At 40.8% G+C, this 27,535-nt stretch overlaps 1 protein-coding gene across 1 annotated transcript; it reads right to left on the reverse strand.

Moving 5' to 3' along the window:
- Nucleotides 1-580: 580 nt before the first annotated feature.
- LOC309700329 (heparan-sulfate 6-O-sulfotransferase 3-B-like) lies at nt 581-23,581 on the reverse strand. The gene is made up of 2 exons (XM_082523851.1): nt 22,638-23,581; nt 581-2,086 (listed from the first exon to the last, which is right to left on the reverse strand). Exons 1-2 carry the CDS (start codon nt 23,177-23,179, stop codon nt 1,318-1,320), a joined length of 1,311 nt encoding a protein of 436 aa, XP_082379977.1. The 5' UTR covers nt 23,180-23,581; the 3' UTR covers nt 581-1,317.
- Nucleotides 23,582-27,535: the final 3,954 nt, after the last annotated feature.

Consider the following 27,535-nt stretch of genomic DNA (forward strand, 5'->3'; position numbering starts at 1 on the left):
CACAAAGAATGACGGCCCTTTGGTATCCCAGATCTGGCTTTGCCAGAGGTAATCCACACATGGGCCAGCACAGGACCACCAGCGTGTCTGCAAATGGCCTTGTGCTGGCCTATGTGTGGGCCACATCTGGCAAAGCCAGATCTGGGCCACCAAAGGGGCGTCATTCTTTGCGGTATGTGGCCATGTGTAAGCAAATTGTGTGGGCCAGATCCGGGCCATACCAATTTTGCTATGTGGGCTACTGCAGTGTAAATGGAACTTCAGCAGAGCAACATGTTTGTCAAATTAGGGAGGAAAATGTGTTCAGCAAGCTGCTGGGTTTTTGTTACTTTGTGCTAAGCCGGAGTCATGGTCAATTGAACTTTAAATGATCAATCTGGAAGCAAAAAGCCCCATAATCAATGGCCTAATGGTGGAAATACCAATGTTCTGTCTCTGTGATGTAAGAGTTCTGAAATTGGCTCTGACAGCCTGTCTGTCAGGCCAACAGCTCTCCTCCTCTCCTTGAGAAAAAGCTTCATCAGTGTGCGTCACTGTATTTGTGCGTGCATGGTGGTGGAAGAAGTCGGCACACTGAGGGAAGATTTCAGATTTTTATGGTGAGAACATGCTGTGAAAAAAAGGAGCAAGGCAAGAACACTTGCATGTACACATGCATAACAGAGAGTCCATCAGGTACAAATTAACATCACTGGCTGCTGCATATTTTTATTGAACACATTTCCTGCGAGAAATTGCTTCGACTGTTTCTCTTATATTGCAGCTTAATCAGTCGGAAAGAAGAAAACACACTGCAGACTATTGCCAGGTTTGTGCTTTGATATTCCTACGAAGCCAAACACCACAGATTAACTACAAGATTTCACTGTTCAACACAGCGCAAGATCACACACATGACACTGAGGATCCTTCACCACAAGGCAGTCACCAGTTTGAAATTTACTAAAATGGGCCTCCTTAATGACACTTGTTTTTCACTTAGTTCTTCTAACGATGGTTTAAGAAACATTTTTGCTGCTTTGAAAACACTCAGAGCACTTGCTAATAAATCAATCAATCAATTTCGCAACCGCAGTGCCAAAAATAGCCATAAGAAAAAAATGTAAATACAAAATGTCGCCATGAGAAATACATCCATCATAAATATTAAGACACCATTCGGCAGTCTGACAAAGCGCTATGAGGCTGGGAGGCCAGGAGGTTTTGGCAGATTCACAGCAGAGGCGAGATGGAGGAAGACAGAGGGAGGGGAGTAAAGCACAATGAATCAACCAGCCGTCAGTCACCGATGAAGTGTTTGCAGTTCCCGTGTTCTCCTCACCACCGCACGACCTGGCTGCCATAGTCCTCTGTGGTGGCTACCTCCTCTAGCACCTTCACCTCCACCTCCTCCTCTTCCACCTCCTCTGCTCCTCCTCCTCCTATTCCCAGTCTCCAGAGTTCAGCCAAATAGGTCCTGTGCAGCCGCTGTCTCTGCTGCCTCTCCTGCCGTCTCCTGAGCCGCTCCTCCTGGTGTTGCCTCTGGCGGTTATACTGGTAGCGCCGCAGGAACAGCTCCTTGGCATACTCGTAAAGCTCCATGTCGAGGGCGTTGAGCCCTTCGATGCGCCACCGCACCTTCTCGCTGATTCCCACGCTAGCAGCTCGCGTGCTGTTGATCTGCGTGAAGGGCCGGATGAAACGCAGGCCAAACGTCCGTTCAAACAGATACTGCGTCTTGCGCTGAAACTCCGTCAGGCCAAAGAAGGCCATGTTGCGTAGGTTGGACTTGGCGCTTGCGAGCAGCACGCGGCCTCTCTCCAGCTCGCTCATGGACGACATGTTGTAGCATCCCACCAGGCTCAGGTCTGCCAGCATGCGGACTTGCCGGTTGTTAGCAAGGTTCGAAGGGCAGTTCATGAAGTCAGGAAGGGGCACCCCTGTCCAGTCTTCACCGCTGTAACAGGCAGGAAGCTCATCCTGAGTGGGAGGGCGACCATCACACATGTGGAGGGCAGTTTTCCAGGTAGCCCCACGCTGCACGTGCTTCCACTCACTGAGGTAGCGTGACACAGGGTCACGTAGCATAGTGATGTAGTAGAAATTCCTGCAGAGACAGATTAAGAGACGCGTTAGACGAGGTGCTTGGCATGCACATCGCACTAGCTTAAAAATTAATTCCAAGGTAAAGACCCAACAATATTGGACATGACAGGAGGAGGTACCCAACAGCATTCAGAACCAGGCTCCTTTTTTCCAAGAGGTAGATAAAAAATCTGAACCCACACTCATTTCTGTATAAACATAAAGTTCACTAAGTGAACATTGAGCAAACATGTTTAAAAAGGTCCAGGTTTTACTTTGAAGGTCTCAAAGGTCTCCATTTCCAGTCGGCATCGAGTGTTAGCAAACGAGTTGGTGTCTTTCACGCAAACTACAGGCAAAAATGACCGTGTGTGTGTGGGCGTAGCCTAACTGGCACAAAAAAAGAAGAGTAAAAGTAAGCCAATATTTACATTAGCATAGCTGAAAAATAATAATGAAGGTTTACCAGCAAAAAATTCATAAATCATAAACATGACTTCCCCTAATACCACAAATCAGGCTTTTTGTTTGTTGTTTTAATGCCATGCTAAACTAAACACCTGCTGCCTGTAACTCAATATTTGCATACTGACATAATTTCACTTACAAAGGCAAAAATTCATATTTCAGCTGATCCGCTCACAGTTTATGATGTTTTTTCAACCACTGCATAGATATATTTTCTTTATCATTCTCTTTTAAAACCTCAAACTTCAACTGAGTTGCAACAGCACGTGGTATTGAGTACAGGCAGTACTCAGAGAAAGATACTAAAGTCGAAGAAACGTGTCAGCGAGTCACATTTTCAACACAGCAAAGGAGGATGAAACTATACATCAAATTTCTCATATCCTGCCACAGTTAAAAAAAGAAATATGAGCGGAAAAAAGATAACACAGCGTTGGAAGTATATGGAGTGCACTGAAAGTCTGATTAGGGTTTAAATGAAAAACATCACTGAGTATGTCTGAGGGTGTTAGAGAATAATGACATTGAAAGAAACACAAACCAAGCACGCATAGCATTTAATATCCTGCAAATGTGGAATTATTTTTGTTTTTGTCACACCAATTTGCTCCTTCCTGCCTCTAGTAATGAGTTTTTTCATCTCCAGCACCTTTCCTGTCTCTGATCTGCCTCTAACAGCGTTTCAAAAATTGCTGTAACCTAGCTGCACGGAAGCCTTTCAGCGAACAAACACAGCTTTCTGCTCTTATCTATTGATTTCAGTGATGACCAGCATAACAACAAGGTGACTGAGGGAGTCATCGGCAGGAGAAATTCAGCCATTTTCAAAAAGTTTTTTTATTCCTTCTTCTAAACGAAAACAGCATAGATAAAGGAGAAATTGAAAATGTTCGTCTTGTGTGCACAGATCACCATGACCTTACCATGTCATGCAGAAGCCTGACATAAGGCCTAAATAAAATAAAAAGCGGAACATTTTCTTTCTTTCATTCCGCAAAGCTGAATTTTACTTTCTGGGAGGTTTCAGCTCCAAGGACACTTACCAGCAATGCTGCACTGGAAAATTCTCTTTTAAACCTATTTGCAGGAATGGTTTCAGCACATAACGCAAAAAGAAATTTCCTCATCTACTGGTCTTATGACTTGTTGATGTACCTTTCTTGAACCAACTGTTACCCTGCAGGTGTAACAATCCCTTATGGTTTGTGTGTTTCTTTTTATAGTGTAGCACATGAGTGTGCATGTGTGCGACTGCGTGATTAGCTGAAGGTGGGTTTAGTATGCTGGTGCTAATAAAAGCAGTGCTGGAACACACACATTTCACATGGTGCTTTAATTTGAGTTACAGTTTTTATCAGTCAGGCATGAAATGCTTCACAGTTATTGTGAAGCCTCTTTATAAAACAAAACACTGTAAATTGCCCCGAGCGACAGCCGACAATTTCTGAGATCTAAAAGTCACAGATGGCTAACACAGAGGAAGAGATGATTCAAACCTAAGGCCAATTAATTAGAATTAATAAACTCTTAATAATAAAAAATTAATAATAAACTCTTTAAATAAATAAAAGAGTTGTGTCTTTGGACTCTGGGGGGAACCTAGAGTACGTGGAGAGAGCCCCGTGCAGACATGAAACTAGTGTACAGACACGAAACCATTGCAGTACTGAGTGTATACTGCAATGGTAAAAATTATCCTAACGAACTCGGATTTTTGCTGCCATCTAGGAAGGGTAGCAAAGTGTAATCATTCATGTGGCTGTTCTATCATTAGCAACTCAAATTTCTTTTATTTGTGTTGTTATTTTACACAGCCCTTAATATCTTCTATGCTTTCTATACTGTTCAAGCCCTCTCGCTCTAAGCTTTCTGCTTAATTTTGCCTTTGTTTGACCTGTTTTTCAAGACATTATACATTTGATTCCTGTTTTACTGAGCTTTTGTAAATTTTTTCTTTCATATTGTTTTAATTTTTAGTCATCGTCCTTTAAGAAAAATACTTTTGATTACATTTTTACAAAGGACAAAATGAAAATCAAAAAAGGACACCTATCATGAAAGGAGAGCTGACTGCAGTGATGTTATAAAAGAAATTAATAAAAAGGAGATGAATTTCATCTCATTTTGCTAGTGGAAGAAAAGCAGAAGTGTTTGACTGTAGCATTAAATACTTCTTTGGGTGATGCAACACAACATTAAAACCAGATGCCAAATATCGTTTAGGTTCCTCGAATGCTGTGAAAACAGTTTTGAATCGTCGAGGTATGGACAAAGGGCCTCTGGATTCAATTCAATTCAATTTCATTTATACAGTGCCAAATCACAACAACAGTTGCCTCAAGGTGCTTTATATTGTAAGGTAGACCCTACAGTAATACATACAGAGAAAAACCAAACAGTCATATGACCCCTTATGAGCGAGAACTTTGGTGACAGTTGGAAGGAAAAAACTCCCTTTTAACAGGAAGAAACCTCCGGCAGAACCGGTCTCCAACTACAAGATGGTGACATCTTGTAGTTTATCTCGCCAGAAAGGTGGTAGTGAATTCTTTTGATTGGAATAATCTGACGTCTGAATCTCTTGCCAATGTAACATCCACATGAGTCCCAGGATGTGGTATTAGCAGAATGCTGGACTGTTGGATAATGTATACCGGATGTAAAAAGAGCATCTGTACAGCTGTAATAGCTTAAACTTCAATGCTAAACTGAATAAAATGTGATTAATTGAGAGAGCATTTGTGCTACAGAGTAAAGACTGCACAGCCAAACAGCCCTAAAAGGTCAGCAATTTAGCAATTATTGCCAGACAGCAATATCAATCAGTTGTGATATATACTTAAGTGAGTGGTGTAATGATATCACAGCAGAACACCCGCAGACAGACACACCATCCAGAGATAATAGCCATGCACAGTGCAAGCTAAGTGAATTACTCTGCCGTCTTTACCGAGTTGAACAGACAGCAGTAGATGGATGGGCACACAAGAGCGCCTCACAAAAACAGCCTTTGTTGTACTTCCTGGAAAACAGCTCAGCCTTTTCCTCCTCCTGCGCCTATCATCTATCTGTACAGCTAACCACAAGACAGTCAGATCAATAAATGTCCATGCAAAGCAGCCTTTGTGTGTCTGTGCTTTCATCATGACCTATTGACAAAGAGCAGTAAATGTCAAAGCTCTCTGCTTACTCGTGTCAGGGACAGAGGCGCGGGTCACGCGAAGAAGGTCAAGAATGATTCCTCACTGGGTGTGTAGTTGGAGTCTTCTCATGCAGCAAACATAAACTCTCACTTTGATCGAGAATTTTATGGCGTTTATGAAAGCAGAAAATAACCATGACCTCAACCATAGGAAGTGTTCTTTTGAATCTGAAGTGGCTAAAGTGCTTTCAGTAGAAACATTTCACTCTAAAACGGAAGGTCTTGTTAGAGAGCATTTGTTGAAAGCTGAAGTAAAGTAAATTTGTTTTGGCTACTTGAGAATATTAACTCATTTGTTAGAATAAATGTTTCCCTGCATTCATGAGCTAACGTTTTCTGTCCACTAGTTGTGACAGGGCAGAGAGCGAACAGGAAAGAGGACAAGCATAATTAGCTAAAAAGGGTGAAAACAATAGCAGAGGTTCGGAGTCCTGCAGAGTGAAGGGATCTTTTTTTTTTCACATAAAAGAAAATGTGAAATGAACTGCAGAGTAGCCCCTCCGCAAATCACTACCTGAGGGGTTTGTGTCTCCCAGGAATCCCAGGGGCTATATTGTCTGGGGGCTTTTGCCCCCTGGTAGGGTCTCTCATGGTAAATTGGTTGTGGGTGAGGGACCAGACAGAGAGCGATTCAGAAGACCCCTATCAGAAGACCATCAAGGGAACAATTCATCCTGCCAGGGATAGGGTTACTGGGGCCCGGCCAGGCACAGCCCGAAAAAGGGACATGGGCCCCCCACCTGCAGGAGGCACCATAGGGGTCGGGTGCTTTGTGAGCTCCTGGTGGGCCGATCCCTGGCTACCAAGACTAGCAATTCACAGTCATTTAAGGATAGTATTAATTTGGTCATTTTAACATTGTGATACCATATACAGGGTGGGCCATTTATATGGATACACCGTAATAACATGGGAATGGTTGGTGATATTAAAGTCCTGTTCGTGGCACATTAGTATATGTGAGGGGGCAAACTCCTCGAGATGGGTGGTGACCATGGTGGCCATTTAGAAGTCGGCCATCTTGGATAGAACTTTTGTTTTTTCAATAGGAAGAGGGCCATGTGACACATCAAACCTATTGGTAATGTCACAAGAAAAACAATGGTGTGCTTGGTTTCAACGTAACTTTATTCTTTCATGAGTTATTTACAAGTTTCTGATCACTTATAAAATGTGTTCAATGTGCTGCCCATTGTGTTGGATTGTCAATGCAACCCTCTTCTCCCACTCTTCACACACTGATAGCAACACCGCAGGAGAAATGCCAGCACAGGCATCCAGTATCCGTAGTTTCAGGTGCTGCACATCTCGTATTTTCACACCATAGACAATTGCCTTCAGATGAGCCCAAAGATAAAAGTCTAAGGGGGTCAGATTGGGAGACCTTGGGGGCCGTTCAACTGGCCCACGACGACCAATCCACTTTCCAGGCAACTGTTCATCTAGGAATGCTCGGACCTGGCACCCATAATGTGGTGGTGCACCATCTTGCTGGAAAAACTCAGGAAACGTGCCAGCTTCAGTGCATAAAGAGGGAAACACATCATCATGTAGCAATTTCAAATATCCAGTGGCCTTGAGGTTTCCATTGATGAAGAATGGACCGACTATCATTGTACCCCATATACCACACCAAACCATCACTTTTGTTGTTCCAACAGTCTTGGAGGGATCCATCCAATGTGGGTTAGTGTCAGACCAATAGCAGTGGTTTTGTTTGTTAACTTCACCATTCACATCAAAAGTCCTGTTCGTGGCACATTAGTATATGTGAGGGGGCAAACTCCTCGAGATGGGTGGTGACCATGGTGGCCATTTAGAAGTCGGCCATCTTGGATAGAACTTTTGTTTTTTCAATAGGAAGCATTCCTAGATGAACAGTTGCCTGGAAAGTGGATTGGTCGTCGTGGGCCAGTTGAACGGCCCCCAAGGTCTCCCGATCTGACCCCCTTAGACTTTTATCTTTGGGGTCATCTGAAGGCAATTGTCTATGGTGTGAAAATACGAGATGTGCAGCACCTGAAACTACGGATACTGGATGCCTGTGCGGGCATTTCTCCTGCGGTGTTGCTATCAGTGTGTGATGAGTGGGAGAAGAGGGTTGCATTGACAATCCAACACAATGGGCAGCACATTGAACACATTTTATAAGTGATCAGAAACTTGTAAATAACTCATGAAAGAATAAAGTTACGTTGAAACCAAGCACACCATTGTTTTTTCTTGTGACATTACCAATAAGTTTGATGTGTCACATGGCCCTCTTCCTATTGAAAAAACAAAAGTTCTATCCAAGAAGGCCGACTTCTAAATGGTCACCACCCATCTTGAGGAGTTTGCCCCCTCACATATACTAATGTGCCACGAACAGGACTTTAATATTACCAACCATTCCCATGTTATTACGGTGTATCCATATAAATGGCCCACCCACCCTGTACTATTGCTTCCTCCTCCCCACTATTGCCAAAGTGCTTGCTCATAGGGGGTCGTATGATTGTTGGGTTTTCTCTGCATGTATTATTGTGGGTCTACCTTACAATATAAAGCACCTTGAGGCAACTGTTGTTGTGATTTGGCGCTGTATAAATAAAACTGTATTGAATTGAACTATAAACCCTTTTTTATGGTTTTTAATAAAGCTTCTTTATAAATGCAATGACTGTTCTAGTGGCTATTTGATTGATGCCTGAGAATACAGGCTCTATGTTTGTAGATACCCCCTAACATTTAGCATTAGGTGCACCAATTACTTAACATTAACATTAGCTAAACTTGACATAGTCTTGCCAATGATTATTTTTTCCAAGTAATTGACATTCTATAATCTGCAATACAGAGCTGAGAAACTCTAGCTTTCCAACCTTTTCCTGTGATGCTCATTGCTTTTGCATGTTAGTTCTATCCAGCATGATCTCTTCTTTATCAACCATTTATATCAGATATCGTCTGCCTTCAGTCCTAGTTAATTCCACATGTGTCAAATCTTTCAGGCCTGAACATTTTCAATGTTTTCAGGTTCTTGATCGATCGAGCCAAAGCCTGATGCTCATTCAAACCTCAGAAAAGTTTGAACAAAGCTACCTGAAGCTACGGTCAAATAATAGCTCAGTCATTGCCAACACACAACAGTGGGTGTGAGATCATGCATGTTGGTCCTGAAGGCAAAATTAAATCGGCTTGTCGTATTTTGCTGGCGATCAATCTGACACCTTGTCAATGTCCTCGTTGCTGCCTGTCACCTTACCCCACACAGCAAACCTGCAAACACTATTGATCGCCCTCTTTCCATCTCTCTTCCTGATTGTCTCTCTCTTACTCTCTAAATCATCATCAAAAAGCTACAGAGGAAACTCACAGCAAAAGATCGATATGTGCCTTGTTAATTCACTCACTACCATCAAGGACGCTATCAGACTCATGATAAAAGCCTTGATGGAAGCTTTTTATGCCACAGAAAAACCAGCCAATAGAGAAGCTTTGTGGATCCACAGCAATCTTGTTTATTTTCTCTTTTAAAACCTGAAAATGGATTATGTTGTATTTGAGACCCTCGTATTTGCTATGGCTCAGCTTTGTACTGTTCCAATACACGCTGTGAATGAAGTATCGCTTTCTGAGGTATTTCTATCAGCCAAGATGGGAGAAGAAGTGACTCTTAAAACAAGCACAGGGCAGGACAATTTCGCTCCTGAAGCCCGGGGGTTGATAACTTACGCAGTTGGAGCAGATCAATTTTAAAGGTGTTTCTTTGCCCCCAAGGGATCTAACATGGAATTACAAATTGCCTCAGCCACCGCCATCCTTAGTCACACGCTCCTGCTGTCTCCACATTTCAGTTTCATCTTTCCAGAAGTCATTTTTAAATGCTAAAATTGACTGATTTGCCAACAATATTATGATTTGAGTAAATAGAGAAGAAACAACTAGTTATTAGTGTTTATAGTAACTTGTGGTTACTAGTCAGTAAGTAATTTAAGTAAGTTCATTATTGCATTATCCACTTCCTTTCTTTTCATGCTACAAGTTGGAAATAAACTCCTCTTTGTGCATTTACTTTTTCTATGTGGATGACATAGCAGCTGTATGAATCAGTGCACATTATTTCCATCCACCACCCTGTCCCTGACGTATGGTATCAGTTACTAGCTATCACAGACTGGTATGATAGCACAATCCAGCTACATAGAAGATCACCCAGCCGTCTATCCAAGTTTAGGATTTATTAATACAAATATATTAATGTAAATTTGTATTTGTAGTTCAGTCAGAATAACATCAAATAGAGGTTGTGGAAAATATTTTTCTTTCATTAATTCATCAAATAATGAAAATCTTGTCAAAACAAACCTAAACAACCCCAATGAAGAAGATAATCTGAGTGTTAAACTGTATAAATAAATTCCCCAGTCCCACCCATGGAAAAAAAATCCTTAGATTTTTTTTATGAGGCTAGAATAAGCCTGTATATAAATGTCTACAGCAGCTAACGCTGCATTTAGCTATCATTCTTTCTCAAATTGCCTCTTGGTGAATGGAAGGCTACAGAAGAGCAGAAGGAAAAAGTTAGTTTGAGTTTGAAAAAAACCCCACTACAGACAGCGGATATCTGCAAATCCAGGAACAAGTTAGACAACTAGAAGAGGAATGTCAGAGGGCAGAGGTAAAGGGCACGTTATCAGGATGATCGAGTGAAGCTGCTCAGATGAACTGAGACCACAGAAATCTCATCTCATCAGGCTCTGGACCAAGAGGTCAAGCGGGATCCATTTTCACTCTTCTGTACTAATTTAATCTTTGTGTCCCAATTACAAGCAAAATGATCCCTGTCCCCATCTGCAGCACAGCGGGTTCACCGTCCACCAAGCACAGCACACACAGAAACTACAACACAGTACTTTCTCTTTGAGTAGTAAATGGTCTCTCAGAAGTGCACTCTCCCCTCCGAAACATTACCCAGTTGTGGAGAGTATCTGCAGGTACCACTGCTTGATAACTGATACAGAACATAGATTTAGAGGGAGAGCTTGAGGAGAGAAGAGATGGGCAAGGGCTGCACTGTGATCTTCATTGGTCAGAGATATCAAAAGCTATTTTCAGCAATAAAAAAAGCCTCAGGGATGGTGGTGTGGAGACAAGGGGACGGAGAAAGACGTGGTGTCCAGGCAAGCCGGGTGTGAAGGTGTGGTTTTGCTAAAAACTGGGTGATAGACTACCTGAAGAGCTGGAGGCCACTTATATTTGAATTGAGTAATCAACAGTTCAATATAAATTTATATTTGCAACAGAAATCTCCATTTATGAAAAAAATAAAAATGTCTGCCTTTCAGATGTAATTCTCCATAAGGTTCTTTTTTTTCCTTTTTTTAGACACAACCATGTCAAGAATAGCACCAGGGACATCAGCACACTTACCTGGCATGTGCAGACTTAGTCATTACAGTGTCTTAGCCTCAACCTTACTTTGACATCTTAATCTTTGCAGCTTTGTCAGGTGTCAGCTTTTCCTCTCGGTCCATGTACATAGAGTAGGGATAAAAGGAAGACTGCACTTGAAAAGGATACTAAAATGAAGTAAAAAGGACTAAATCTGAAGTGTAGTCCCTAAACAATTTAGCAGTTTCATGTTGGCTCGTCTGTCTTATACCAAAAGATCTAACCGATTTTAATCCTTTTTAACAAAAACTTCCTGCTTTTGATTTTTTTCCCCTTGTTTGAACAAAATCTAAACACACACCAAAACACAGCCAGTCCCCACCCATCCCCACCCCCTTCCCCCACAATAAAGTCTGTCTTCGACTGTCCCTAATCCCCCGAAGGAGTATGAAGATTACCAAGATCCTCTGAAATATCTCTTATTTCTCACTAAAATACAGAACACTGCTCACTGCCTTAAAGAGTGCAGTGAAAGCTTTGATTTTTTTCAGAATTCGGGCAATTTTACTTTTTTTCCTTCTACTTTAACACTATTTCTTTACTTTTTAGGAGAAGGATTTAAACCAGACATTTACACACAAAAGAAATGTCTAGATAAAAGTAACTCTGTGTCTCTCTTATTATGGTTAGATATCAATCAACAACCAGACTACTAAACAAGCAGTTGGTGACAGTGGGAAGGAAAAACTCCCTTTTTACAGGAAGAAAGCTCTGGCAGAACCAGGCTCAGGGAGGGAAGATTGGCACTTATGTCATTTTTTTTTTCCAGTTGAAAATGGAGAAGCAAGAATTACTTCTCTGAGATAAGGTGCTGTCTGAGAAGTGACACCTGTCATTCAGGAGAATACTGCTGCAGTTACCCACACCCTAAGCACTGGTGTAAATGCTACATAGCTGTAGTAACTTTCCTCAAGCAAAGCAATCAATGTTACATGTATACTGGGGCCGTAAGGTTGCAGTTTTTCAAGGCAGTTATACATGATTTTCATCAGATGTCAAATGCATCAGTGATCTGTTAAAGACTTAAAACAATAAATAAAAATAAATCATACATAAAGTATAAATAATAAAGCATAATAAGTAATCAGAGTAAATATCAATAGGTCAACAGTTTGGTAAAAAGAAAAAAGAAAAGAAAATAATAAAAAAATATATATTGTAAATGTGACCTGAATCATAAAGCATGTGATTGAGGTCACCCTTTACAATGATACTGGCATAACAAGCTAGTATTGAAGGCTATTTTGAATGCAGACAGACGTCACTAAGAATCTGGTGAGGATATGTTGTGTCACGAGTGTGAAAAGTGTGAAAAGACATACGCTAACACATACCTCGGATTGAGCGCATCAAGCGTCTACACCTCATCATCAAACACTTTGTGTCATATACCTCGTCTGGCGCCACCAAAGGCTAGTCAGAGCTGTATAAGGATAGGAAGAATTTGCAAAGGAAAAAAAAGCCCTCAATCCTAAACACGTGGAGATTTTATCCCTTGTCAGCCTACATCACAATATCAGGCTGCTGCATAGGATCTCCCAAAAGGCCTGTACGTTTACCCTTTCCTAAAAATAAAACTCTGGTGTAAGGTACTGTACATCTACTTTTCCACCCACAGCAAGTGACAAATTAGAAGTTGTGAAATGTCTCCTATACAGAGGTGTGCAAAAATCTACACTCTACATTTCAGACTGGTATCTTTCTGTTCTTTCAAGGATACAGTGTAACATTTAGGCAGATTATAGTTTCGTATGAGATAATGCCACTTATCTCGTAAGTGGCTAACTTAAAATCTCTTAATTTTTTAAAATTAGTCGCACAGAATTACAAAAAAAAAGACAACAAAGATAGTAGACATGATAGTCTTAGGGGCATCAAACTTTACACGAATATCAGAAACATACATCAGACGTCTATGGCGTTATTTTTGTGCCACTATTCTGAGCGCACATAAAAAGAATTTGAGCACACGTAAAAAAAAAAAAATTCCAGGTGCAAGTGTTGCATTTTGAGGAGAAATTTATTTTTGAGCGAAGAAAAGCTAAATTTGAGTGAACAAAATTCATTGCTGCGTGCAAAAAATGTATTTCAGTGTTTGCTATTATCCACACACACACACAATAGCAGCCCCGCTCGCTCAGTTTTTGCATTTGTGCTCGCTCGCAATGTGTTGCTTGCGCTCTCAACATTTCTGCCCGTGCGCGCTCAACTCTTTCTGTACACAGTTATATTTGTGCCACAAAACCTGCCAATCACAGACTTGGATGCAAAAAAATCTGATTGGCTGTTTTGGTCTCCAATCAGCTCAAAATGACGAAATGCAATATCCCAGAATCCATTTCGTCCAAAACTCAAACGAGGCAGTGGCAGAGGAACACAGAGTTTGAAATATTACTCTTTCTGGGTCACAAAATAAACTTTTAAGATATTTTCATGCGAGAATGGTGCTGTGTAAACTTCAAATATCTGCTCGATTTATCAAGACATCACATATTTGCAAAAGTGCTCTAACTTTTTCAGAGATGCCTGTTACCCACGACCTGCCTGGGTGCACACTTGGGTTAAACATAATATATAAGGCTGAACTGACAGAATAGTGGCACAAAAATAACGCCATAGACGTTTATTGTCTAAAATTAAATCATAGAATTGTCAGGCCTGAACTTTCCAGGGTCGGCTTGCCTAGACTACCCACTAATGTTTAAAAAACACTAAATCAACAGTATCCTTTACTTTCATTGTTTGTCTCTTCAGTCGCTTGTCGGGTATGCTGCCTGCCAACTTTGCATTCCTAACAGTTATCTTCCCCATTGTTTTAAATTGTACTATAACAGTAGCACAAACTAGCATTGTCACACCAGCCAGTGCTAGCTTTTTTTGGCTTCAGATTAATAACCCTAAGTTAATAAATGGTAAATGCAATAAGTTAAGCAGATAACATGCACAGGAATATTTCTCATAAAAACTAGCCACTATAAGCTACTGTCATACCAGAAGATGTAAACTGTATGTATGAAATTAAACGCAGAAGTAGATTTTACTGACTGAACTGGTGTAATTAAAGTTGTTGTCTTTAAAAAGTTACAAATTGTCATTTAAAGGAATCCCACACCCACTTGGAGTGTTTTTATGATTTCTGGTTCCTGGAGTTCTCATTTTCTTTTATTTTTGCATTTGTCACACCGATTTTTAACAGCTGTGTTGTTGTCAGCAGCCTGAAATGACCTCATGCGAAAGCATAGACACTGAATTACAGTCAAAGGCAAGGTTGACAGTAAAAAGACAGCATTATGCCCACAGACATTTAAGGTCTCCCCCTTCAGAATGAAAGAAAACCTCAATAATACACACCCCTCTCTGAAATCTCCACATAATCTGACTCATCTGACACATCTGACTCATTGCCACTGTGAGGGAAGATTAATGTCAAGAGACGTTTTTCTCCCAATAGACTATTATTTCCATAAATAATAAAGTATTTCAGTATGTTGATCAAAACTTTCTTACCTTTTTTCCTTCTTGGTTACTAAACCATGTCAGCTTCCTGTTTCTTGTCTTTCCATATTTTAAAGCCTTTAAAGCCATTATGGCCATCAGTAATAGGGTGCCATTGCCAGATTAATAGCTAAGACCACATTATATGTGTAAGGAATCCTAATTAAAACCCTGGCTCATCTGTGTTCTGGCCATTCTTTGTTTAAATCTGAAATAATGAGGTCAGTAGTAAGGCTACACTCTCTGACTGCTCAGTGTGAGGCCAGCAGTCGAGGACGAGCAAGACTGCCTGGCAATTCAAGCAGGGCTGACATGTGGCCTTACAGCAATTTCATACCCCGCTGCGATCTGAATGCTATAGCCCCGTGCTGTGAGCACAGCCCTGAAGGAGGCTTTGGCAGTGGTGTGCCTATCAAAAACTACTTGAAGTGGCCATGTAAGTTTTACGTGTTAAGAGGGAAATTACGAGACATAAGGATAGCTGGATATGCTGCTTAGATTAAGTCAGGGGTGGATGGGGGGAAAAAAACGGGAAATGGCAATCACAGTTCTCATTATATTCTACTTTTGTGAAAGGAGTGTTTGTGTTGTGTTGTGTGTTATCAAATTCACTGTCACCAGCTTGCTGCTGGTCTTACAAGCAAGAAAAACTGTTTGCATGATGCATCCCTATAGCTGAACACTGAACCTGTTTTATGCCAACTCACCTAAAAATGAGGAGCTGATTAGTGATCAGTCTCTAATTTTAGTTGTTTTTTTTACTCACTCACTGAAAAATCTTTCAATATGTCAACAACCTACAATGACAGCAGCATAAAGAGAATAAAATGATAATTACAGATATGAAACATTTCCACCTATTACAGTGCAGGTATGGTCAAGTTTCTCTAATACCCTGCTGTAGTTTATGTATTTGCTTGTGTTATTAGTTTCCACACTGGCAGTGTGTGTGGGAGAGAGGTGACTTCAAGGTGACTATGAAGTGCTGCTCGAAAGCAGACAGATGGTGCTTCTGTATCCAGAACATACCAGCAGGACCAACAACACACAGCAAATGTGCAAAATATTCCCGAAGTACATTAATAAGAAGAATCCAGGTAGAGAAGATATTTCATCACTGAATTGTGTGACCATGAAAAGAGACCGATTTCAACACAGCCAAGGTGTAGATTGTGAACATGCCCTGAAATATTCTCCACATTCAGGGTACAGCAAAGAATTTTTAGACACACTTCACCTCATTTCAAAATCCCCTGAGACCAAAATATGTTTCATTATGCAGTCAGCTAGAGAAAGCTGGGAAGCTTCAATGGACATATACATTCTTGCCTAGTAACCAGTCGCTTTGCATGACATGACCTGATTAAAAAAAACAAACAAACAAAAAAAAAACTGTAGTTAAGTTATCAAGTGCATTGTTTTTTACCTTAGGGGCCACATTCATACAGTTGCCACATTCCATTTTATTTTTTATTAATATGAAAGTTTTCCCACCATAGTCAAAAGCAATTCTATAATCAAAATGATTAAAAACAATGATTATTAAAGGAACTCACCTGCTGGAGCCTCCCTTGTGTTTACACTGGGACAAAATCATAGAAATATTTCACAGGCGGTGGAAAGATTATGCAAACCTTTAGTCTATGAAATGTTGATGGACTGAAAAAGACAATCGACCTTGGTAGCAACTGGAGGAGTCCTCTCAGCAGCTTCACTGATGTCTTATTTATAATGGCAGTCTATAAGGAAACTGCTTTCTGTGTGATTTTTAAGAAAAACATTTTTAACCAGAATAATGCCCAATGGACGAAATGGGAAAATGGGAAACACCATCGGTTCACATAGAGAGAGATGGAAGTCAAATGAGCTTCATCATCCAAGCTGCCTTATCCAAGTTAGCTTATCCATGCCTTATCTTATTTTCTCCATATCCAAGAACCTAAACCAGCAAACTGAAGAAGATCCACCTAGTGTTCACTACATTAATTGGCTAAAAAACCACGGTGTCTCTCAAGTCATCAGGTGGAGATCTTTTAAATCTTCCTCGAATCAGATCCAAGCATGATGAAGGTGTTTTCAGTTACTGTCTTCCTGTACTTTGGAACAAGCTTCCTGTTGACCTGAGATCAATTACATCTGTGCACACATTCAAAAACAGACTAAAAACCTTTTTTCCCCGCACAGACTTACACTTAACAGCTGTGTTTTCTCTCCATGTTTTCTTTTTGCCATTCTCACAGTCTTAGGCCATTGTAAACCTACACAGGTTCTTTAGTTTTTATCTTATGTGTTAAGCACATTGAGTTTATATATAATGAAATGTGCCATAGAAATAGAATTGCCGTTGTCAAGGGTGACACACCTGGAGGCAAAATGAGGTCCTAGGTCAACTGATGGTCATCCTGGTAGGAAGGACAAGTACCCACAATGCCCTCACCTAAGCCTAGTCCTATAAAGTTCACTCTGTTTGTAAGACCAAGAAGTGTTATATCAAAACAATCTGCAAGAGTGGAAGCTGCCCTACTGGATGCTGAAAGACAAAGGAGCAGATCCGGAGCAGAAACTCTTTTCCACCAGAGATCGCTACAACTACTCACAGATCTTGTGGTGAATCTTGTAGCGGTCCCTGCACACAGAGCTAAAGGAGACTGCAGTGGGCAGCACATAAATGCAAAAGGCTAAAATATAGAGACACAGCAGCAGAGGCAGAACAACGCAGCTGGTGTACTCAAGTGTTCCCTATAGAGGTGGGATGCAGCACATTTGTGTGTGGCCACGTCAACAACCAGACTCCTGGAGAACATGGGGATTCAAAGATGGGCTTTTCAACTTACTGTACTATCAAGTCAGTGTTACACCCTGCTGAGTGAAGAAGCAGCAGTACCTTTGGAAGAAGAGGAAAAAATTCTTAACTAGGCCATAGATATCCAACGTGAGGGGTAAAATCAGAGGAGGGCACGCCCAGGATGCCAAGTATTAATGTAATGCTCTCTTGAAGTTTCGTAGGCTTATTAAGGAGAAACCCATGAAGGACAGTGCCCTTCTGATGACCCTGGTGAATTTTTTTACCCCTCCCACCTTTACAACACTGATTATTCTTAGGGATGTAAACATCAAGTCTTATAAGCTTAACCAGAGCTATTTCCATATGGCTGCCAAGTTGCAAGACTTGCTTCTACCAGGACTTTGCTTAAGTCTAAATTTAATTAAATCCATTAAATGCTGGAAAATTTAATTCAATGAAATTTAAAGGCGCAACACAGGAAAGAGGCAACAAACTAGATACAAAACCTTATTTGCGAGTCTGTGGGGACTGACTAGCCTGAAGCAGCTGTTAGAAGAATGGCAGTTCCTGGATTTTCTACATTGGCCCTTCCTTTTTCCTTTTAAGCCTTTTTCTAACATCCTTTTAAAGCTTTCATTGACAAACTTTGATAACAGAGCAAGCTGATGCTTTACGACTTTGAATTACATGTCTTCACTTAATGTGACAACAACTCAAGAAAAGAGTTATGACCACTCAAGCGGCATCGGTATTGAAGAACAAGCTGATGTGGGTTAATCTACATTTGCAATAGCAGGAGTTAAACAATGGAAGCAGGATATGCCCGCTCATCTGGGATATGATGAGATCAGCTCCAGATAAATGATACTTATGCACAGACCCTCCAACTATACACGGCAGGTGCACAAGCCAAAAAGGTACAAAAGCACAAGCTTAACCTTGATGAAAAAAATCAAGCTAATAAAGGTCTCTGAAACATATAAAGTAGCAGAAAATGATAAAATATAAACTTTTTACCCATGTTCTGTGTTTTTGTCTGTCTCTGTCTGCAAACTACATCACATCCTGCTTAATGTAGCCTTGAGATAAAAGTAGGCTTCATCTATTCCCAGGTTTGATCACTGACTGTCTGCACTCTCGTCGCTATCTGTGACTTTAATATCAACATGCTTTGACTAAGTTGGATTTTCTTTTGCAGTCAGACGAGGGAAAACGTTTTGAGTGCTTTGCTACTTATGATTATGCCCTAACTTCGGTATAGTATAAAGCAGCGAGGATTATAGATATTTGGGAAAACAGCTCTAACACTATTTAACCTCTCTTTAGAACACAGGGATCAAGGCTGAAATACAAATAAATCTAGCGAGGCAGGATGATCTTACAGAACGGATCAGAGTAGCATTACATATCGTATTAAGATGAGTCGTAACACGTCTCTATAAAAACGCAAACACACACGGACTCAGTTCTATTTCTCCTGCTCCCTTCGCTGTGTGCGTCACAGTCCATCGTGAATGGTCTGCATCGCCTGAAGTGACAAGACAAGAGTCTTTCAGTTCTGATAAAGCTGCATGAAACCTGGTGGCAATACAGATGACTCTGCGATTCAGCAGCTTTAATCTAAAACGACAGAAAGCCTTCCCTTAATTGTTCCTTTCCTTCCACGGCGCTCTGCGCTGCGTAATGGTTCCCCAATATTTCTTCCTAAAGGTGGCGGACAGAAAATCAAGCAAGCATTATGCTGCGGGAAATGAAAACTTCGGGTGACAGATTTGTGGCTGTTAAGTGAGTTATGACTCACAGCTCTTCCAACAAATTCACGGGTATAAGCTGAGTTGTGACTCATGGTGCATTTGGCTCCGATTTGATACCTTCTTCTAGAACATACACACAGCAAATTGCAGCAGCACACTGAATGCCATTAGACAGCAGACGTTGATTCGATCCTTATTAAGATGCCAGATTTCTAAAAGCCACTCAGGAGCAGCAGTGACCTCTGACCTTGCTGTGGAATGGCAGAATTAGTGGTTCTCTCCATGGATCAATGTCACATTACCAGTGAGCTTGTCCCCCGAGGTACTTTGGTGTCCTATATCAGCGATTGTCTGGTGCATATGAGCCACAGAATAATTGACACCCACAAGTGTTCATTTTACAGTCATTATCTCCATGAGTGGAAGCATGATCTCCCATCTACCACTTCCTGTTTTCTTTTACTCACAACACAATATAAAATGACTATTTTAAATAGAAAGGGCTGCATAAACCAGATTTGTTTCCATCTTTAAACATGAAGTCACCTCGCCAGCCAGCTGAATGTCAACGCTAATGAGTGCTGATTATTCTCTAGCCATTATATTGAGTTGACAAGTGTTGACTGAAGTGTTGTTGATTCACTCATAGCGCTGATTTGGCTCTGAGGTGACACCTCAAAACTATTCCAAAGCCTTAAATTAAGTCTGATGGCTGCCACTGAGAGCAGTTAATGGATTTGGAGGATTCTTGAAGGCACTCCTCGCCCTCGTCTAGCCCCTTTAACACTCACAGTAACATATGGAGATTTGCTCTCTCAACCAATTGCAGAGCAAATTGGCTTCAACACGCAGCCGGAAAACCTCAGAGGACCGTGCCCTTCTTAAGTGATTTACTACCTTAAGCTTAGCTGTGCTGCTCCTGTAATTACAGCAAATTGAAACAAACCTGCGGATGAGGAAGCGACTTGTCTGCTCAGCTGTTTGCAAGTGTGCTGGAGTGGACATGCAATGCGGTGCTCATGTTGACACTGCAGCTTTATCAGCCCTATACCCTGCATTACATGCCAATAAGGAGAATTGGTGTCATGACCTACAATGTTGATTTGGCACTTCAAGATAAGCAAAGCAGATATACAGTGGGAGAAAATAATTATTTGATCCCCTTCTGAATTTCTAAGTTTACAACTTACAAAAAATAAAAATAATAATAATACATTTTATTTATAGGTGCCTTTAAGGACCCTCAAGGCCACATTACATTAGTATCAATCAATTACAGATCATTACATGTTCAAAAACAAAAAAAAAAAGAGTCAATCAGTTAATCAATACTCCTGATGGCTGCTTCTTATGTGTATTAAGCACATCTGCCACAGAATCGATTTCTTCCATTCCAACCTCCCCACCAGAGAAAACGGAGCTCTCTGGCATCAAATTGATCTGCCATGTTTGGATTAGATTTAACATATTGATGATTGGTGATTTAACATATCACCTTACCATCTATCTCATTGTGATACCATATACTATCACTTCCTGTTAAAAGGGAGTTTTTCCTTCCCACTATCGCCAGAGTACTTACTCATAGGGGGTCATATGATTGTTGGGCTTTTCTTTGTATGTATAATTGTAGGGTCTACTTTACAATATAAAGCACCTTGAAGCAACTGTTGATGTAATATGGCCCTGTATAAATACAATTTGAATTGAATTCTTTTTCTGCTAAGGGTGCAGAATGACTTCAACAGATTGATGGACCAATGGGCATGGCCAAGTAAAATCTTTGACAAGAACCTTCCTCCTTCAGCTGAGCTGAAGCTTCAAGCTGCCAAACAGCAGCCAAAAAACTAAAAGACTTTTTGAAGTTGTCCAAAATCCTTCCTGAATTGTCTGCTAACCTGGTGATCAACTATAAGACACATTTTACCGCTGTCCTTGGCAACAAGGATTTCTTCACCAAGTGCTAAGTCATGTTTTGCTTTGGAATCAAACACTTATTTTATTGAATGATATGCAATGATATCAATTTTATGTGTTTTTTTTCCTGCATTTCTGCCTCTCTCCATAAACACGAAGAGAGTGTATTTCTTTGTAAGTGAGCAAACTTACAAATTCAACAAGGAATCTAATAATTATTTGTCCCAATGCATATCTTAGCCTATTAACTATAAAATTACAAACACATTTAAAAACACACAAAAGAATACAGTGATTTGAAATGGAAATCACTGCATGGGCTCTGGAACACATCTGAAAAGCATTTTCTCTCAATGTAATTCACCCCTGACTCGTGCAAAATTCCCCGGGCTAAAACTAATTCAAGATGAACTGAGGCAAAGTGGAAAACTGTCTAGTGGACTAATCAGAATTTGAAATTCTTTTCAAATCTCATGAATGCCCCCGGAGCTAAAGAACGATTGTCTACGTGCAATCACTGCACTCAGTTCAAAAGCCAGAATTTGTTTTATTGGGGAGGTGCACCTAACTGCCTGCCACACCATTTCCAAGGAAGCCCATTGTCTTGATTATTTAGGTAGAGGGTTAAATATGATGTATTTCCATTTGAGAGGGTTGCACAGATTTCAAGACTGTAGCTCACACGTTCACTCAGTTCAGTATTTAGCAAAAAACGTGCCAAAAAATGTGTAGGAAAAATATGCAAGGTGAATACATAAAGGATCGTCAGGTTTTGACGATGAATTGCTTAAAACATGAACAAACTGTGAGAGCCACCTTATTAACACTTGCTTGTTGAGTCACTCACTCATTAGTTTAGCCTGATTAGTCACTTATCCGTTTGCCCTTTTGTTTACCTACTTAATGAATGATTGAATTAGAATACAGTTGACTGATTGGCTTTTTAATGCATGCACTCATTCTTTTACTGACTGATTGAGTGAGTGAGTGTGAACGAGAGGTTAGAGATGTCTTTAAGTTTCATTTTCAAATTAATTCATTTATTTCATTGATTTATTCATTCTTAAGCTGATAAGAGAGCCAAATGCTTAAAGTGAATAAATGAGTGAATCAATCTGAATAACTGAGGTTGAATAAATTAGGAATCAATCACTCAATCAGTGCCCTGTTGCATACATATGTCGGAGAGACTATGGCTAACTTGAATAGAGGAATAAGCAGACTTTATTTCTATTTCATTGTTTGGCTTATTAACACAATGAATAAGTGATTCAAGAGTGATCGTGTGCCTCACTTATGTGTAGCACATACAGTGGGTTGACATAAAAGTAAGAGGTAGCTGGTTGAGTGAATTTGTCTGTTTAAGAAGCAGTTAAAACATGAATGAATGAATGAATGAAATAACCATAACCGTGACCATATCAGCTGAGCAAACGGATCCACTGATGAAATAATAAGTTAATCAAATCACGTTCACAAACACGAGATCACACCTGTCCAGCAGGTCACCCCTCACCTTTTGCCATTTGGGGTGTTCTTCTTGTCCCTCTTGTTCATCACTACAGGCACGCAGCTCGTGAGCTCGGTCCAGTCTGCATGCAACCCGCAGCTCCAGCCCGTGGAGAACCGCGAGAAGAGCCACGATTCGGCTTTCCCGGGCCGGTGACAGGTGCATTTCCTCTGGCCGGCCAAGCAGTCGCAGGGCTGCTCCAGCTGGATGTTTTTGACCAGGTGCCGCCCAAACGTGGTCCCGCCGGTCTTCTGTATGTGCAGGAACACCATTACATCGTCCCCGCGGATGTTGAAGTCGACGCGCCGGTCCAGGTCCCGTTCCGTGAAGTTGAATCTGGATGTGATTTTGGAGGGGAGATCCTCGTCCGCCTCCGGCTCCGTATAAACCAGCTCCAGCCCCGCAGAGTAGCGCTGGAAGAGCCCCTTCTCGTCACTTCTGAAGTAGCAGGTGTTGCTGTCCGCCGGGCACACATACTGATAGCCGATCATGAGGAAGAGCACCGCCGCAATGGGGATGAAGATGAGTCTATTGAACTTCTCCTCCATGGTGGAAAACTCCTAAATCACGCCGTCGGCACAAACGGTAGCGTGACGTCCGAGTGGGTCCTCTTCCTCCCCCCGTCTCATCCTGCACTTTGAGCTCAGGGTGATCGCCCGGAGTCTAAGTCCCGACGGCAGGTGAGAACTCTTCCTGCAGGGAAGCTTTGACCGGCCTCGTCCTGCACCAGGACAGCACCACTTCTCAAACTTAAGGCTGTCACTTTGAGTCCAGCTGCTTCCTCAGAGGTTTAAACATATTTTAGCTTAAATGTGTCAAAGTGCTGCCATAACTCTGGTGCAGTAACAGCTCCCAAGCACTCAGAGCGGAACCACGCATCCACGCTCGCGGACCTGCCAACTGCTGATCGGTATCTTAGCCAAGAGTAGAGCCAGGAGCAAGAGACAGACAATTAAGAGATAAACTTCCGCTCAAGACTTTCAAAATACATTGCTTTACCATATTAAACTAACATGAAACAATTGAGGTAAGGTCCAATTAAACTACATTGCTTGACTATATGCAGTTAAAAAATAAAAGAAATATCAAGGCAATATATTTTGCATATTCTTTATTAATGATTTCTTGTATAATTTTGTTTCTTTCAGCTTGTTTGAACTCTGAATATTGCTTTTCTAAATAAATAAAACTTTTCACTGTATCATTTTGATTTGAGGGTTATTCACACTGTCCCAGCAACAGTCCATCAAAACTACACTCAAACTACAAATTACTCATTACTCAGTCCAGACAGACTAGCTAACGCATTTTAGACCTTGGGCCTGTTATAAGCTGTTGATCAGCCCAGATCATCCATCCCTATTCTTCAATAACCCAGTTTCGCCTTGCCTGTTATAGGTACTGATGTACTTAAATCACACAGGGAGTGCCAATGAGTGAAATCACATGGAGTTCATGCTTTTATCTTGAAGTACAAATAGTACAATTTCCTGTTTTATTGTCGCTGCCTTGTTTCAACATCTGCGCCAGTCGTCTGTCCCGGCTGCCGTGTCGGTGACGCAACCGCATCTCTAATCACACACACACACACACACACACACACACACACACACACACACACACACACACACACACACGAGCGCGCTATTTGAGTGCCCTGGAAACAGCTGCTGGCGGAAAGTCACAAGAATTAAATTAAAAATGGAATTACATTGAGTCTTGAAGCGGAAATGATGTATGCACGCAGGATAATAATTGTATTTTTCCCATTTGTTATAAGGGACAAATGTCCGTCCAGATTACACGGTGACAAAATTAAATAGTAACTGTATGTTTATTCCACCTGGTTTGTTTTTTAGTATTTTTAATAATTCTATTATTTTCATGAAAGGCTTGAGATTTGCTCTGTTGAGCCTCAAGACACGTGTTACAGGTGGGCCTTTATTTTGCAGTGTGCAGTGTGACTTTGAAAATATGAACTGAGCTCCATGCAGGCAACAGGAAAGAATAAAGTCCTCAGGTCAGTCATTTCAGCACCATGGACAGATTCCAGCAGTCAATAAATGGCAACATGTCTGAGGGGAAACACACGGTCTGACACAGGTCTCCCTGGATATCAACTGAGCTGAACACATGATTCCAATAAAGGTTTTACAGTTGCACAGCGCTGTATGCACACTACATGCTCTAACTAAGTCAAGCCCTCCATAATGGATTTCCTTTAAGCCTGCACTGATCAGAAGCCTTTGTTATTTTTCCCCAAGATGAAATCAATCAAAGGATTTAACCAGGGCTTACTTTGGTATATATTCTATTCAATCCTCTTTCAGCACTGAGTGCCCTCTGCCCTCTTGCTCTGGCACTGACTTAATCTGTATGGGCGCTAAGTCTCCGGTTCCCCTGTCTTTGTCTCTGAGAAGAGTCAACATCCCTCACCCTAGGAGAAGGTAGGGGGCATGAAAGGAATCTGTTATGGAAAGTGTCAGAACAAGAAATATCTCATTTTCTAAAGGTCACGCAGGAGTGAACTGCTGGACCTAAGGTTTGCTTCCGTCTCAGTGATGGTAACGTTGTGTGTCAGCCTGCTCTTTAATAGCGAGGCCTCTTTCACACATGATGCAGCAGGATTCATTTTGTAAAAAGAAATATTTTCTACCAATGGATTAAAAAGTCCTGATTAGAAAGGGCCTCCATTAATATTTTGTGCAGTGAGGCAAGACTTGTGTTGTTCTGCCTGTGCATGTGGGATATTTACGAGGTCCCTGACGCTCACTACACAAGCCTTATGAGAAATAAACCTTGGGAAGTGCTGATTCAGCTGACTGCAGCAAAGTACGGAGCTCCCAGTAATGGAACTAAAGCTTCCTGGAAATTATGATTGGATTGGGATTTCTGTTTATCTGTCTTCGTCTTTTTCATTTTCAGCGTGGCCTTGTTGTTTGCCCGCATGCGTGTGAGCATTTTATGTTTATTAGAATTAGTATTGATTTGAATACTGAGAATAATATACGAGAATATTCTTGCAGCGGGACCTCTGGTGAGCTGAGAGTTTTTGGGGCATTTGTAGTAAATGAGCAGCTTGAGATGCTATTAAGGAAAGCAAATGGAATGTAAAACTGCTGCACAAGAAAGATTGAGAAAATGTAAAGGGAAAAAAACACTGTGGGGTTTTAAAGAGGTGTGTTCAGCTGCTGATTCATTGTGTAGAGTATGAAAAATGTTTCCAAACTCAACAGCCTTGTACCACGAGGGCATAGTTGCCTCTTACTGCAAGTTCTCAGGGTTATACAATGGGAAAAAATGAGAATAAGTAAGGAGAATTAAAAGGATGTTAACAAATGCATAAAACTATTTACTATTACACTGGGTGCAAATATAAAATCAATGTCGCTAAACTCAATTGGAGTGCACTAACATTCTGTTGGGCTTTGGGGCAAGCACCTGTTGTTTGGTTCTCACTGGCCCCGTACATGTCAAATTCATCATATCCCCCATGCAGACATCTATGAACAATTTAGCACAACTGAACTGAAAAGAGCTGACAGAGAATTCAATCGGAAATTCTGACGATTAACAAAATGTCAAATACGTGACATTATGATAATCTCCTCTTTTGTGGTTCAGGAACAGTTTTTCTTTGTTGTTCAAGCTGCAAGTTTTTCTTTTCATTCTTGGACACTGGTTGCTTTTTGTCTCATTTCCAGTCCTTCTAGCTGACCATTTCAGAGGAATGTTTTCTTGTTTGTTTTTTTGTTTAAGATCCCAAACTCAAGGGATGAACCACTGTCCATAACAGACAACTCAGGAAAGGCACAGTTTTAAATTCTTTCTTCGATTATCTTGTCACAAGCATCCTGTTAAAAAAAACACATAAATTGCTCCCATTTATTTAGTAGAAATGGTTCTTATCAAAGAGAAATAGGATGAAAAATATGTCACATTATGCAAGAACTGGACTGAAAATCAGTTGCAACAGGTATTATAAAGTTATGGAATCAAATTTGAAACTTTTGGTTCATCATCAATATATATGATAATTTATACATATTGATGTTCAGGAGAGAAGGACAACAGTGTCTGCAGACAGCTGTACAACACTGTGAAGGCTCTGTCGTGGTTTGGATCTACATATCAGCCAGTGTCAAAACTGATGGAGTCATGAACACAAAAAAGTAGCATTAGATTTTGATCCAATAACCATGTGGAAAGTGATCATGATGATGAAGTGATAATTCCATACACACTGCCAGCTCAGTAAAAGCACACACACAATGGAACACTAGCCAGCGTGGACTGGCCCCCCCAGAGACTGGACCAAAGTGTTATTCAAGAACTGTGGGATCATCTTGACAGAGAATGGGATGAAAGCCAGCCAACAGCCCGAGTGCTTTGGAATGACCCTTAATAAGCTTTACTTACAGAAATGACAAGATAGCACCCCTAAGAGAGTTCAGGTAGTGTTGAAGAATAAAGTTGGTCATATGAAATGTTAACGTTATGTTTGAACATTTTTCAGTTGTTGCACCTATTTCCCATTTCATAATATAAATAAAATATGGGTGACTCAAATTATTTATGCAGTACTGTAATGGAGAATAATTACCAGATTTTGGAAAACAAATAATTGTTGGTTGCACTTTTACAGCAGTCTTATGAGGGATGATTGCTAGTTCATACAAGGTTTTCTGTATTAACTACAGAGAAAAAAATAATGATTAAGCAGTGATAAAACAAACTTGTTCTACTGAGCTCGCTATGACAACATACAGCTAATAAAACTGGAGATTAATTCCACTAGACTGAGCAATATGGTGGAAGACATACAACTAGTCATGGTTAATATTCTTCTTAGTTTAAAAATATGAGGTGGTGTACATGTGGCTTTCTGGGGCCAGTTTAACTAA

This window comes from Aulonocara stuartgranti, assembly GCF_965226115.1.
Source record: "Aulonocara stuartgranti genome assembly, chromosome: 23".
Classification (NCBI taxonomy): domain Eukaryota; kingdom Metazoa; phylum Chordata; class Actinopteri; order Cichliformes; family Cichlidae; genus Aulonocara; species Aulonocara stuartgranti.

Bases quoted from the DNA above. Each gene is read 5' to 3' on its own strand.
- LOC309700329 (XM_082523851.1), bottom strand. From the start codon at position 23,179: ATGGAGGAGAAGTTCAATAGACTCATCTTCATCCCCATTGCGGCGGTG. The intron at 2,087-22,637 runs GTGAGGGGTGAC...CTGTCTCTGCAG, and splicing joins AACACCCCAAATGGCAAAAG to GAATTTCTACTACATCACTA.